This window comes from Chlorocebus sabaeus, chromosome 14 (genome assembly GCF_047675955.1).
Source record: "Chlorocebus sabaeus isolate Y175 chromosome 14, mChlSab1.0.hap1, whole genome shotgun sequence".
NCBI lineage: Eukaryota > Metazoa > Chordata > Mammalia > Primates > Cercopithecidae > Chlorocebus > Chlorocebus sabaeus.
The window spans coordinates 41,823,429-41,836,457 of NC_132917.1; the positions used below are offsets into that span (position 1 = coordinate 41,823,429).

General features: G+C 56.5%; 1 protein-coding gene across 2 annotated transcripts; it reads left to right on the forward strand.

The window, feature by feature from the left end:
- Positions 1 to 485: 485 nt before the first annotated feature.
- On the forward strand, positions 486 to 10,968 carry PKDCC (protein kinase domain containing, cytoplasmic). 2 transcript variants are annotated; one of them, XM_038006847.2, is made up of 7 exons: positions 486 to 1,317; positions 5,675 to 5,797; positions 6,457 to 6,728; positions 7,357 to 7,436; positions 7,611 to 7,811; positions 9,645 to 9,818; positions 10,026 to 10,968. In XM_038006847.2, the coding sequence occupies exons 1-7, from the start codon at positions 679 to 681 to the stop codon at positions 10,109 to 10,111; spliced, it is 1,575 nt and encodes a 524-aa protein (XP_037862775.1). In that variant the 5' UTR covers positions 486 to 678; the 3' UTR covers positions 10,112 to 10,968. The 2 variants fall into 2 exon arrangements, with proteins under 2 accessions (XP_037862775.1, XP_007969022.1); XM_007970831.3 differs by having other exon boundaries at positions 487 to 1,317; positions 7,704 to 7,811.
- Positions 10,969 to 13,029: the final 2,061 nt, after the last annotated feature.

The window sequence follows — 13,029 nt, forward strand, 5'->3', positions numbered from 1 at the left end:
CTCCAGTCCCAGGAGGCAGCGCTGAGATCACTCGGATCTTCGCACCCCGGACTTAGCTGCCCGTCCCCTCCGGAGCCCGTTACCCGCCGGCCTCGCCCCTTTATCTTCCTCCCACTCCGCCCGGCCGGCACCGTTATCCACTTCCCGATCCCGTTATCCGGCCGCCCCGGCCCCGTTGTCCGCCCTCGCGTTAGGCGCGGAGTCCCCGCGCGCCTCCTGGCCGCCGCCCCCTTCCCCACGCCCCAGACGGAGCTTGGGGGACAGCGGGCTGGGCAGGGCCGGAGCCGCCTCCGCGCCGCTTCCCAGGCCGGGACGGCCGCGGGAGGAGGTCCCGCTGTCAGTCAGCGGGGAAGGCCGGGCCGGGCGGCCGGAGGGGGCGGTGCCGAGGACGGGCTCGGGCCGGGAGCTGGGAGGCGGAGGCGGAGGGGCGGGGGCGGGGGCGGGGGCGGGGGCGGGGGCGGCTCCGGGCCTTATAAGCGGCGGGGGCAGGGCGGCAGGGAGGCAAGTGTCAGGCCGATGTGTCGCCCGCGAGGGGCCGGGGTCGGGGCCGCTGGGGCCATGCGCGTGGGCTGGGCAGGGGGCCAGCGGGGCGCAGAGCGGAGCCGCCTCGGAGCCTGAGCCGCCCGGGGCCGGGGCCGGGGAGCCGCGCGGGGCCGGCCGGCCGGGGGGAGGGGAGCGATGCGGCGCCGGCGGGCGGCAGTGGCCGCGGGTTTCTGCGCCTCCTTCCTGCTGGGCTCCGTCCTCAACGTGCTCTTCGCTCCGGGCTCGGAGCCTCCGAGGCCAGGCCAGTCCCCTGAGCCTTCGCCGGCCCCGGGCCCGAGCCGTCGCGGGGGCCGCGGGGAGCTGGCCCGGCAGATCCGGGCGCGCTACGAGGAGGTGCAGCGCTATTCCCGCGGGGGCCCCGGGCCTGGGGCGGGCCGGCCGGAGCGGCGGCGCCTGATGGACCTGGCTCCGGGCGGGCCCGGCCTGCAGCGTCCCCGGCCCCCTTGGGCCCGGCCCCTGCCCGACGGCGCCCCAGGCTGGCCCCCGGCTCCCGGCCCAGGCTCCCCCGGCCCGGGCCCGCGCTTGGGCTGCGCCGCGCTTCGCAACGTGTCCGGCGCGCAGTACGTGGGCTCAGGCTACACCAAGGCCGTGTACCGGGTCCGCTTGCCTGGCGGCGCCGTGGTGGCGCTCAAGGCGGTGGACTTCAGCGGCCACGATCTGGGCAGCTGCGTGCGCGAGTTCGGGGTACGGAGGGGCTGCTATCGGCTGGCGGCCCACAAGCTGCTTAAGGAGATGGTGCTGCTGGAGCGGCTGCGGCACCCCAACGTGCTGCAGGTACGAGGGTGGGGACGCGGGGGTGACGGTGTTGGCTGGGAGTGCCCAAGACCTTGTCAGCCTGGCTGGAAGATAAACCCTTGATCTGGAGTGCCAGTGACTGCGCCCAGGCTAAGCTAGACGCAGAAGCCGGACCATGGTGCTTCCCACTGCACCACCCTGCTTCTCGCTTCTGGGTGGGCGTCCCTTTACCGAAGAACTCCTGGGCTTCTCCGCTTCCACATCTCTTACAGACAGACCAGGACAGAGGCTCCCAAAACTCAGGGGTGGGGCAGTCCATTAGCGCTTAGGACTGTACTTTGGGCTGGAGTTAGGAGGTTGAACACCAGGGATATTACCCCAAGCCAAAATGACCCTAAGCCAAGACACTGGAGTCAGAATTACAACTGTGTGATAAAGTCCCCCTTCTTGATGGAACTTCTCTCAACTTCCAGTGATTTGTCTGGTTTTGAAAATGAAACGGGACAGCAACGGGGTTGGGAAGGGCTGGAAAGAGACCAAGTGTCTGCCTTGATTCCCATAGAATTTCCCCACCCACCCACCCCCAGCGCCACCCCAGAAGACACTGGAAGGGGGCTGGGGAGCAGGCTAGGAAAAGGGAACACAGCTCTTCCCAGAAGTGAACCAAGGGTTCCCCAGACCTTAAAGTGGGTCCTTGAGCCCCTGGAGAAGCCTCAAGGTCTCAGCTCAGTGGACAGACTGGCGGCCTGAGGATCTAAATGTCACACTGTCAGAGTGTATATAGATAGCCAAGAGGCTGGAAGGTTGAGAAGGCCAAATGCCCAGGTTCCTACTCAATGGGACTCTGCCTCGCCCGTTCACTGGAGACACACGGGAGAGCTGAAACCCCCACCTTGTCCCCTCAAGCTAGACTTAGAGTGGGCCTCTCACAGTCCCAGCACTGCCCTTACACTACGTCCTCTCTTTCAGGTCTCCCTCCATCCTAAGATTAGACAGACTATTCCCTTTGCACATGTCTGAGCAAACTGAGAGGGGAATCTCTGACCGCTCTTGGCCCGGTGAATATGGGGTGTATGCAGCCTCCCCAACGGATGAATCTTGCACACACCTTCCACCTCCTAGCCCACTCAAACTAACCTTTCTGCACCCGGCAGAAATGACCGGAAACCCAGGAGTCCCTCTCTCCTTTCCTCAGGAGTGAGATGGCGCCCCAGCCCTGGAGGGAGATGGGTGGGCATCGTAGAGTAGGAGAGATTGGCCGAAAGGCTGTTTATACTCCTGTTGGCTCCCAGTCTCGCCCTCCTCCATTGTATTCCCCCACCCTGGTCAGACAGTTGTGACCGGGCCCTGGTCTCGGGAGCTCGGGCAGAACCAACAGTTGGGTGTGGTGAAGCCCGGCTGCACGGCTCACACTGTGTCTGCAGCTTCAGGGAGTGAGCCCCTGGTTACGTGGCCATTCTGACTGGGAGGATCTTGTACTCTTTGCTTCCCAGGGACTCTTGGGAACTTTTTGGAAACTCTAGGGTGTCAGCCAGATACTGAGGGAGTGGAGAGATCTTGAGTGACTTAGCAGGACATAAAGTCTTAGTTACTTGACTCAAGACCTCTCTCCCTTCAGACGAGTTTGATGTTTGATGTGCTTTCCTATCTTTTAAGAAATTTCTCCCTCACTCTTCCTGCCAGCCCAAACTTCCTGACAAGCATTCAGCTAACGCCCCACGCATATATCACAGGACGGTCCTCCTCTGAAATGTCAGGCCCCCAGCCCAATTCTGAAGGCACCAAAGAACAAATTACAACAGAAGAGTTTTCACCCTTCCCTCACCAAACCAAGACCAGGGTTGTCTGGGGTTGGCTGTGTGACTCTTTATTGTAGAGTCCCAGACGAGAGTTAGTGGCCCCAGGGCACAGGGTTGCTAAGGGAGAGAGGGTCACAGGTCCTTTCTACCCAGGAAAAGTGGGGGGCCCTTTAGTGTGAGTTTAGGGACTGCTTTGAGGGTGGTTCTCCCCCATTCATCTGACCACCAGGCCCGTGTCGCCCTGGCTTCCTCAACTGGCTGTCTTTGCTGGCAGGGAAGCCTACAGTGGGGTCTTCCTGGCCAGGAGGCTTCAGGGCAGGTGTACAGAGAACTAGAAATAATGCTGCTTTAATACCTATGAGTCATTTAAAATTTCAAAACCATTTGACTGTTTGCTGAACTGGGGAGGAGTCAGAGAACATTTCTAGAGTTCCTAGTGGTGCAGGCCAACCACCCTTCCTCTCTGAGCAGCGCAGAGTTGGTGCTGTGGATTCTAATAGAAAATGCCCAGGCTAGCAGGCCCCACTCTGCACCTCCCAGGGCTTTCTCTGGTCATGGGGATTGCCTGGGCGAGAGATCTTTCCATCCATCTTCTTTGACCCCTCCCCATCCCGCCCCTGACACACGCACACACACTCCCTCACGTGACTGACTCCTCTATAGCCCAGGGCCAAAGGGCACAAGGGTCTTCCCTCCCCTCAATCTCTCCCCACCTCTCCCCTGTCATCCTGGGGCCCCCAGGCCTGCCTGGGCCCAGATTCTGGCCCTGCTAAAGTATATTTCTTCTCCCAACCGAACAAAAGATGTGACTGAAATGCTCAGCCTCATGCTTCCTGGCGGGGGTTAATGGTGTCTTTTTATTTTTTCCTGAGGGGTGTTGATTAATACCTCGTTAACAGCGCATTTAACGACCTCCGGGTGTTTAATAACCTTCAGAAGTTTCCCACAAAGGCTCAGACTCTGGGCAAGAAAATGAGAACCAGGCCCCAGGGCTGTTCCCCTTACCTTCCCCCCACCCCACCAGGATCTGGGGCCTCCCTGGACTGATGGGAAGGGGGTGGAGAGAGAAGAGGGTGCCTGGAGCTGCCCTGGCCCCCCAAGTCACAGCCCAAGAGGGAGGCCTTCCCCCATGCCAGCAGGATGATGGAGAGCTGAGGGGGCACTCCTGGGGCGGAAAGAGGACATGTGAGGACCTAGAGTGGCTCTGGGGAGGGTGTGAACGATGGTATGAGGGTGACAGTGCACAGGGATATCCAGGCCATGGGCTCAGCATCCCCACCCCTCCACTGCATAGTTCTCCTCTCCCCCAGTCAGGCCTGGACAACTCGGCCTTTGTGTTTCTACCCCACAGGGTGCTGGTGGTTTTGAGCACCATACGAGCCTCTAGCTGCTGTGGAGTATGCTGGAAGAGCCAGGGAGAAGCCTGAGGATGCTGTTTAGGTGGTAGTGACAGTCAGACTGTGCTCCCCAGAAGTCCCTGGGCAGTGCAGAGCTTCTCCCCGTATGATATCGAGCGGGCAGTTCCCTGTGAGGGTAACCCCGAAAGAACTGATCTTCCAGGAGGAATCATCACTCACTACCAACCCCACTGATATACATCACCTATATGCAAAACACACCCCGGCATGTGCCCTTAGGTACCTTGTTCTTATCAACACTTGTTACCAATCTGAGGGAACTTGCTTTTCCTCCCTCAAGACCCACACAGAGAAAATTGAAGCTGCCAGAAGGTAGAAATGGAGAGGGATACAGATTGGAGGAGGGGAGGAGGGATAATGCCCAACCGTATGCTGGCTTGTGTTTTAGCAAACAGCATCCTTAGAAAAAACAGATTGTAGCCGGGTACAGTGGCTCACGCCTGTAATCCCAGCACTTTGGGAGGCCAAGGCAGGCAGATCACTTGAGGTCAGGAGTTTGAGACCAGCCTGGCCGACACAGTGAAACTCTGTCTCTACTAAAAATACAAAAATTAGCTGGGCATAGTGGCAAGTGCCTGTAATCCCAGCTACTCGGGAGGCTGAGGCAAGAGAATTGATTGAACCCAGGAGGTGGAGCAGAGCTGAGATCATGCCACTGCACTCCAGCCTGGGCAACAGAGCGAGGCTCTCTCAAAAAACAAAAAAAAAAAAAGACAGAAAGAAAGAAAAACAAGTTGTAGAATCCGAGTGGCACAAATTCACATCTTAGCTCCTGCACTGATCGGCTGTGCCACCTTATGCAAGCAACTTAACCTCTCTGAGTCAGCCTCCTCACCTGAAGTTGGAGATAATAATAGTACCTACCGTGCCCATTATAAGAATTGAGTTATGCACATAGAGCAATTTAGCAGGGTGCCTGGCACGTGGTTAACTCCCAGTGGCCAGACCTGCCCATTTACCTGAGTCGGAAGGGGTGAGGGGCTGGCATGATGAGTAGGAAGTCTGACTACAGGGGAGAGAGGGCATGCTTCCCAGGCAACGCTGCATTCTCTTCTGGCCTGAGCTGAAGCAAAGGCCTAGGGATGGTGGGGGGAGAGAGAGGGGGAACCTGACAGTCCAGCCCTTCCCTGTCCCCACCCCCACCCTGTGACCTAATGACCTGCCCTCGGCTTTCCCCAGCTCTATGGCTACTGCTACCAGGACAGCGAGGACATCCCAGACACCCTGACCACCATCACGGAGCTGGGCGCCCCTGTAGAAATGATCCAGCTGCTGCAAACTTCCTGGGAGGATCGATTCCGAGTGAGCTTAGAGGAGGGCTCGGGCCCTGGGCTCCTTGCTAGGATGGTTCTCCCTTAGAAGGCCAGCCTTCCAGAGCAGCCCCCACTCCTCCTCCACCCAGGGAGAGGGAGGGGCAGAAGGCGCACACCGGCCAAAGTGTTCAAAAAAGAAGGAAGACATAGAGGATCCCAACATTCTGTGCTCTTGCCCTCCTCACCCTTCCTTGTGCCCGTGTACACACCAGCTTGTGGGGGCTGGCACCTTAAAGAGGGGAGCACTCACACACTCACACTCAGCCTGACCGTGGGAGGGCCAGTGTCCTAGAATGAGGAAAGACCTTAATACCATGTTGACCCTCCCGCTACTTCCATACACTGAACTAAAACTACATTCAGGATGCAACTTCAGGGAAGAGATGCATTACCCCCAGACCCTCGCTGCTGCCGTTTCCCACCCACTCCATATCATTTGCAGGGTCAGGCCAGCTGAGAGTTAATAGGAACTCACTGGCCTCCTCTCTAAGGCTGCTGACCTTGGCCTTTGTGGAGCACTGGGACCTACAGAAGAGAAGTGCCAACCCCCACAAGCAAAGTTCAGATTCCACAAGGAGGGCGCCCTCGAGTCCCACAGACCCCCACCCAGGAGAGAGGCAGTGAGCAGTCTTTTCTTCTGCCCCTCAGATCTGCCTGAGCCTGGGCCGCCTCCTCCACCACCTGGCCCACTCCCCACTGGGCTCCGTCACTCTGCTGGACTTCCGCCCGCGGCAGTTTGTGCTGGTGGATGGGGAGCTCAAGGTGACGGACCTGGATGATGCACGTGTGGAGGAGACGCCGTGTGCAGGCAGTGCTGACTGCATACTCGAATTTCCAGCCAGGAACTTCACCCTGCCCTGCTCAGCTCATGGCTGGTGCGAGGGCATGAACGAGAAGCGGAACCTCTATAATGCCTACAGGTGACCTCCACCCCCGATTCAGGAACTCCATCGAAGGAGAATGGGCCAGGAGGGCATGGCAGGAAGAGAAGCAACGTGGAGGCCAGCTGGGCAGGGAGACTCAGCCTTGACCAGAGTGAGGGAAGGCTTCTACCCTGTCCAGAAGGGAACGTTCAGGCTTCTGATGGGGAGGCTAAAAATAGCTCCAAGGAGAATCTGTGTTAGGGGGTGGCAGCTGGAAGCTTCTTAAAATAGTGTTGGACTCGGAGCCTAGGGCTGCTGGAACTGGCACTTTTCCGTTCCTACCCAGGCCCTTGTGCTCTGGGAAATTCCTCACTGGGCCCCAGCCATGGGGCTGCTCTGACACCGGGGGTCCGTCAGGGGATGATGTGGGGCTGGGAGGTGGGCAAGTCCTGGGAAGGGATGGGAACCAGGCCCCTGGTTTCGGTTAGTGTGAAGTTAGGTGTGGTCTTAGCATGCGCCCAGCCCCCTCCCCTGAGGCTGAGTAGACTTCACAGCAGCCTGCCTGGTTGCTAAGCCTGAGGGATCCGGCTCCCTGGCCAGGTTAGCATTTACCCCAGGTTGGAATAGAGGAAGGATGTGTCTCCAAAGGCTGGATCCCTGAGCCACTGGTTTCTCTCTGCCACAGGTTTTTCTTCACATACCTCCTGCCTCACAGTGCCCCGCCTTCACTGCGTCCTCTGCTGGACAGCATTGTCAACGCCACAGGTGAGCTCTCCAGGGCCCATCTGCTTCCAGGCACCTTCCCCCCCGCACACCCCCCCAGCAAAAGTGGGGAGAAAAATAACCCAGGGCGGCAGGGGGTCCAGAAACCATCACTTCCTCAGGTGGCATTCTGCTGCAACCTCCCCACTCCCCAACCTTCTGTTCACTGGGGCACAGGCTCTGGAGGCAGAGCTGGGAGCAGCTGGCTGCTGACTTCAGGGAGGAGTGGGAGCCCCAGGCCTCCTGTCTTAGCCACACTGCACTCTGCAGGAGAGCTCACCTGGGGGGTGGACGAGACCCTGGCCCAGCTGGAGAAGGTGCTGCACCTGTATCGGAGCGGGCAGTATCTGCAGAACTCCACGGCAAGCAGCAGTACTGGTGAGTGGCCCCAACCTGATCCACAGAGAAGCGAGAAACAGGTGGGAGGGTGAATGACCCCACCCAATTAGGCTAAGTGGCCTATTTCTCTATAACCCTTTCTCTGGTTACCCTTGTCTCCAAAGGCCACTCTAGGGGCTCACATAGAATCGTGGAGGGGCTGACATGGAGTAATCTGAGGTTCCATCTCTAGCTGAGCTAGAGCAACTATAATTCTGCCTTCAACCTGGGGGTGGACACTGACACCCTACTCTGGATGGCTCCAAACCCTATCATATACTGGCTGTGTGACTTTGAGCAAGTTACCCCTTGAACCTCACTTTCCTCATCTGTGAATTGGGTTCACCATTACCCACCTCACCAAATTCTTATGGGAATTAAATGTCAGGTGAAATGTGTGAAAGCAATTAGTGCAGTTCCTATGACACGGCTGGAACACAGTATATATATGTTTGCTTCCCTTTCCTTCCTCTAATCTCCCGGGGCTAGAAGGGCACTGGATGTTAGGGGAGGCACACACGGAAACCAGCCAGGAAGCTCCAAGGGCAGGGGGAGAATTCTGGCCACTGGTTTCAGGCTGTGGTCCTTCTGCTGAAGCCCTGGGGTTTCGCTGGGGTTGGCAGGGGTTGAGGGGTGAGCAGCGTCCATATTCAAGGAGCTCTGGCTAGTCTTAGGGGTAGGGGAGCCCTGTTAGCCCTGTAAATAAAGTTTAACGAGGTGAACAATGGCTGGCTCTGTCCCTGAGGATGCCGTTTATGGGGCTGTAAATCACAGTCAGCCCTGGACTTTGGTCTAGTCCCTGGTAGAAGGAGGCAGGAGGGGCGGGGTGGCCAGAGGCCCAGGGCTTCTGCATTATCAGCCCAGAGCTGGGGCTCTCCAGGCAGTGGGAAAGACAGGAGCAAACAAGAGGCCAGCAGCCGAGCAGCTCACTGGATTGTGAGTTTTCAGAGCTTCTGAGGCTCTCTCTGTAGAATGAGATCTCAGATTTTCCCTCCAGCCCCGTCCCCACTCTAGCCATGGATTTTTTGCATTTTAGTCCATTTGCATACCTCTTAACTTCAAAAACCCCTGACTCCCTTCCATCCCAGGCCCTTCTGAGGAACTTGCCTAACTTCTCTCCCCAAGGCCAGGAGAAAATGTGAATGAAGGTTGCTCTGAACCCTTGCAGGCCATACTGGATGCTGGTTAGAAGTGCAGATTCTCAGTTCCACCCCAGACCTACAGAATCAAAATATCCATTTGGTGGGGCATGGTGGCTCACACCTGTAATCCCAGCACTTCGGGAAGCTGAGATGGAAGGATCCCTTGAGCCCAGGATTTCAAGGCTGCAGTGAGCTATGATTGTGTCACTGCACTCTAGTCTGGGCAACAGAGTGAGACCCCATCAAAAAAAAAAAAAAAAAAAAAGAATCTGCATTTTAACAAGAGTCCTTGGTGGGATTCACGTGCACATTGAAGTCTGAGAAGCCTTGGCTCTGTCTAAAATGTCCTGACCTCAGCAATTCGCCTAGACAGCTGGGACTCCATGGGTCCCTGTATATGTCTGTCCCTCTTGCATGTGCCTGCTATCTTGTACTGCCTGACCCAGCTATGTGCCCTTAGATTTGGGAGATATGTATCTCCTGAAAACCAAGTCTGTGCTTTGTCTTTTTTGATGAATCAGCCCAGTTTCAACAGTGGTAGCCACCTTCATCTCCATGCTAGAGGGTTGGGCTGGACTTTAGCTTTGACCTAGGTGATGAGTCTTGCTGCCCTTTTCAGAAAGTGACACATCCCTGGGCGCTCAAACCTGGGCATACAGAGTTCTCATTTCACTCCATCCCCAACCCACAGAGTACCAGCGCATCCCAGACAGCACCATCCCCCAGGAGGACTACCGCTGCTGGCCATCCTACCACCATGGGAGCTGCCTCCTTTCAGTGTTCAACCTGGCTGAGGCTGTGGATGTCTGTGAGAGCCATGCCCAGTGTCGGGCCTTTGTGGTCACCAACCAGACCACCTGGACAGGTGAGCCAGTGGGAGAAGCCCTTCTAAGGGAGATGGCAGGACCTCTCTGGAGGTTGATAGATAGTGGTTGCCCATCGTAAGTCAGGGGGGTGCTGAGATGATGAGAGAGAGGTATACGTGTCTTCAAGGCAGTCAAATTAGGGAGAATGGCCCTGCATCCAGGAAGAGAAACATCCAGCCCTGTTACCTCTCACCTCTGCCCCCCAGGTCGACAGCTGGTCTTTTTCAAGACTGGATGGAGCCAAGTGGTCCCTGATCCCAACAAGACCACATATGTGAAGGCCTCAGGCTGACCTGTCTGAGGGCTTGGCTGACCAGCTGACTATCCTCAGCAGCAGGGCTTGCCTGTGGAGGGAGTGACTTGCACTGGCAGCGCTGCATGTCACCTGGGAACCCCTGCAGACAAAGCTGACATCCCAGACAGATCGATGTGACCAGGACAAACGTGCAATAATGCCAAATGTTAAAATGTGAGTTTACCAGCCTAGCTATGGGACTGCTGGCTCCTAGTCCAGGAATCTTGGGGGGATGACTGCCTCTCCAACCCTCTGGGCTGCAAGGAAGCTCAGGCTAGTCTCCCCAGTGGGGGTTGTGTCCCTCCCTGGGACAGTTCCGTGAGCAGCCCTGTCACTGTGTTCAGTAGTGTGAGAATGTAGCTAAAGCCCCTGCTGCTGCTGCTGCTGCTGCTGCTGCTGCTGCTGCTGCACTTGCCACGGCAGGCGGGGGGCTGCGTGGGGACAATCCATCGCTGAGTGTTCTCTCAGCTGAGGTCTGGACAGGAGACTTGGCGGGGGAAGCTCCAGGATGTGGGTGATTCTGTACCTGGGGAGGCTATCTCTGACCTCCCAACAGGGGGCAGGCACTCCCAGGCCAGCCCAGGGGTCAGGGGCAGAGGTGCACACCTCAGCATGAGCCAAGACTGGGGTCGGGGAGCAGGTGCGGTTTGAGCCAGGACCTGGGGTGGGGGTGGGGCCGGGGCCTTTCTGCCTCATTTGCTTTCAATGAAAGCCGCAAAGCAGCCAAAACCAGGCTCTCCCCCTTCCTGGAGTTTGAATATCCAGAATCTTTTGTACTTCTTGTTCATTAAATTGTTTATTTTTGTAAAAAAAATAAAATAAAATTAGTTAATAAAATGATGTTTCACAGCAAACTCTTCCCCAGCGACAGTTTCTTAGGTTGTGACTTCTTGGTCCTCAGTTATGTCCTTGGTATATGTTTGTGGGGATGCATGTGTCACAGGGGAAGATGAGTGAAATCTCAGCAGCAAACCCTGAAGTCATCACAAAGTGTTTTCAGGCTCTGCTCCCACCCATGGTGCCCACCTCCCACTGCGCCCTCCACATCACGTCCCCAAAAAAGACATGGGGACTCCCTTTTCCCCCAAGGAAGTTCTCATTTTTACAGACCAGCTTCTTAAGTATGAAGCCCTAACCCAGTGGAGTAATGTCCTCATGGTGGGATGTCAGCCGTGAAGGGGTCACCAGGGGTACTCGAACAACCTGCAGGTGGGTCAGCTTTACCTCTGCACAGGGTTGGACCTGGCCTGCGCCCACCACAAGGTCACAGGCACTAAGCTTTTCTGAGTCTTTCTCTGAACATGAAATATATGAACAGTCAGAAGAAAAGAGGGTCTGTGGAAAGACCAGCTTCCATTTTGTCGATTGTAGGAGGGAAGGTCTAGCCAGTCTGTATCGAAGCCCAGAGCAAAAACAAGGACCTGCGGGTTCGGGATCACACGGAGGCCAGAGAGCCCCGCCATGAATGCAGGGCTTCTGACTTGAAACCCACATCTTCTCTCCTATACACCATTCTACTTCTAGAATATTCTGGATGGATGCAAACCTTTGGAGGCTTTAAAAAGAATAACCAAACTTTAACCTGATTTCTCCTCAACAGATGTGGTTGGTATAATTTCTCACATAACAAGATGTCCCTGTAGTTCGAGGTGATTGAGAGCCGTATTAGTTCTGGAGCACTCATCACAGTTGCCACTCAGACCCTCAGGGTTGCAGCTTGCCACTGCCATCCCCAGCCCACACAGCCCACATCTTGCCTCTGGTGTTGGGCTTGGTGATTGTGGGTGGAGGGGAAAGGCAGAGCCTCCACAAAGCCTCACACCATGACAATGCAGCCAAATCCTGCCATGCTCACCACCCTCAGACTATCCTTATCCCTTGAAGGAGGACCTCAGCTTCAATCGCCCTGGGACCTCTTTCCCTAGCTGAACTCACTCCATGCAACATGCGTAGCCCACCCGACATGATCCAGTACTGGACTTTACACAATCCTCTATTACCCTCCAACTGTCATACGGCCTATGGGGCTCTGAGGGCCGGAGGAACCACATCCACCAAGGAGGCACAAGGCAGGACCAGAAGTGATGAGAACCTGAGGGGAGGGGACTGGGCCAGGAAGTGTGCGAGGGCTGCACAGTCCAGAGAGACCAAGGACCCAGTAATAAGCAGAGAGGCCTGTAGGGCCTAGGAACCACAGGACTCTGGGGAAAAAGACCAAAGTGAACCAAGCACTGCCTTCCCGGCTTCGAGAGATTTCCAGACGAGGGGTTCACCAGCCCCTGGAGAGGGACAGAGGGAAATAATACTTCCAGAGGGCCAGGCTCTGGCCTCAGCAAGGTACAAAATTATTCCAATTTTACAGCCCTGAAAACTGAAGCCCAGGTAACAGCTGCTAAGTGTTTGAGCGAGCATTCTAATCCAGCCTCCCTCCAAGCCTGCACTCTGGCCGGTAGTACTAAGTGCTGCGTCCGAGAAGGGACCCATTGCAGCAGGAAGAGTGTGAGTTAGAGTTAGGGAAGCGCCTCCTTCCTGTGAGTGTGTAACAAATGGAAATGGAGGTCCTGCAAGTCATAACATCTTTTTAGAAAGACTCATGCACAGTGGCTGAAGGGGATGGTGGACGGCTTCTTCCTTAGTGAGTGAGCCTTGTCCCAGAACCTATTTCTGGGGGCAAAAATGGCCTGACTCAGTCCTGCAGAGCCAAGAGAAGGGCATTTACAACTGGGGATGGAGAAAGGATGGAGTGCCAGAAAGAAAGGGGAGGTAAAGGAAAGCCTGAAGCAAAATCATTCCTCTCCCGGACGACCTTTCACAAGGAGCCACCTATGTCATCCAGAAACACACACCACCTCCCCTTCCACCCACCAAGCCCACGTTCTTCCTACTCCACGGCAATGCTAGTGATACCCAGGTGC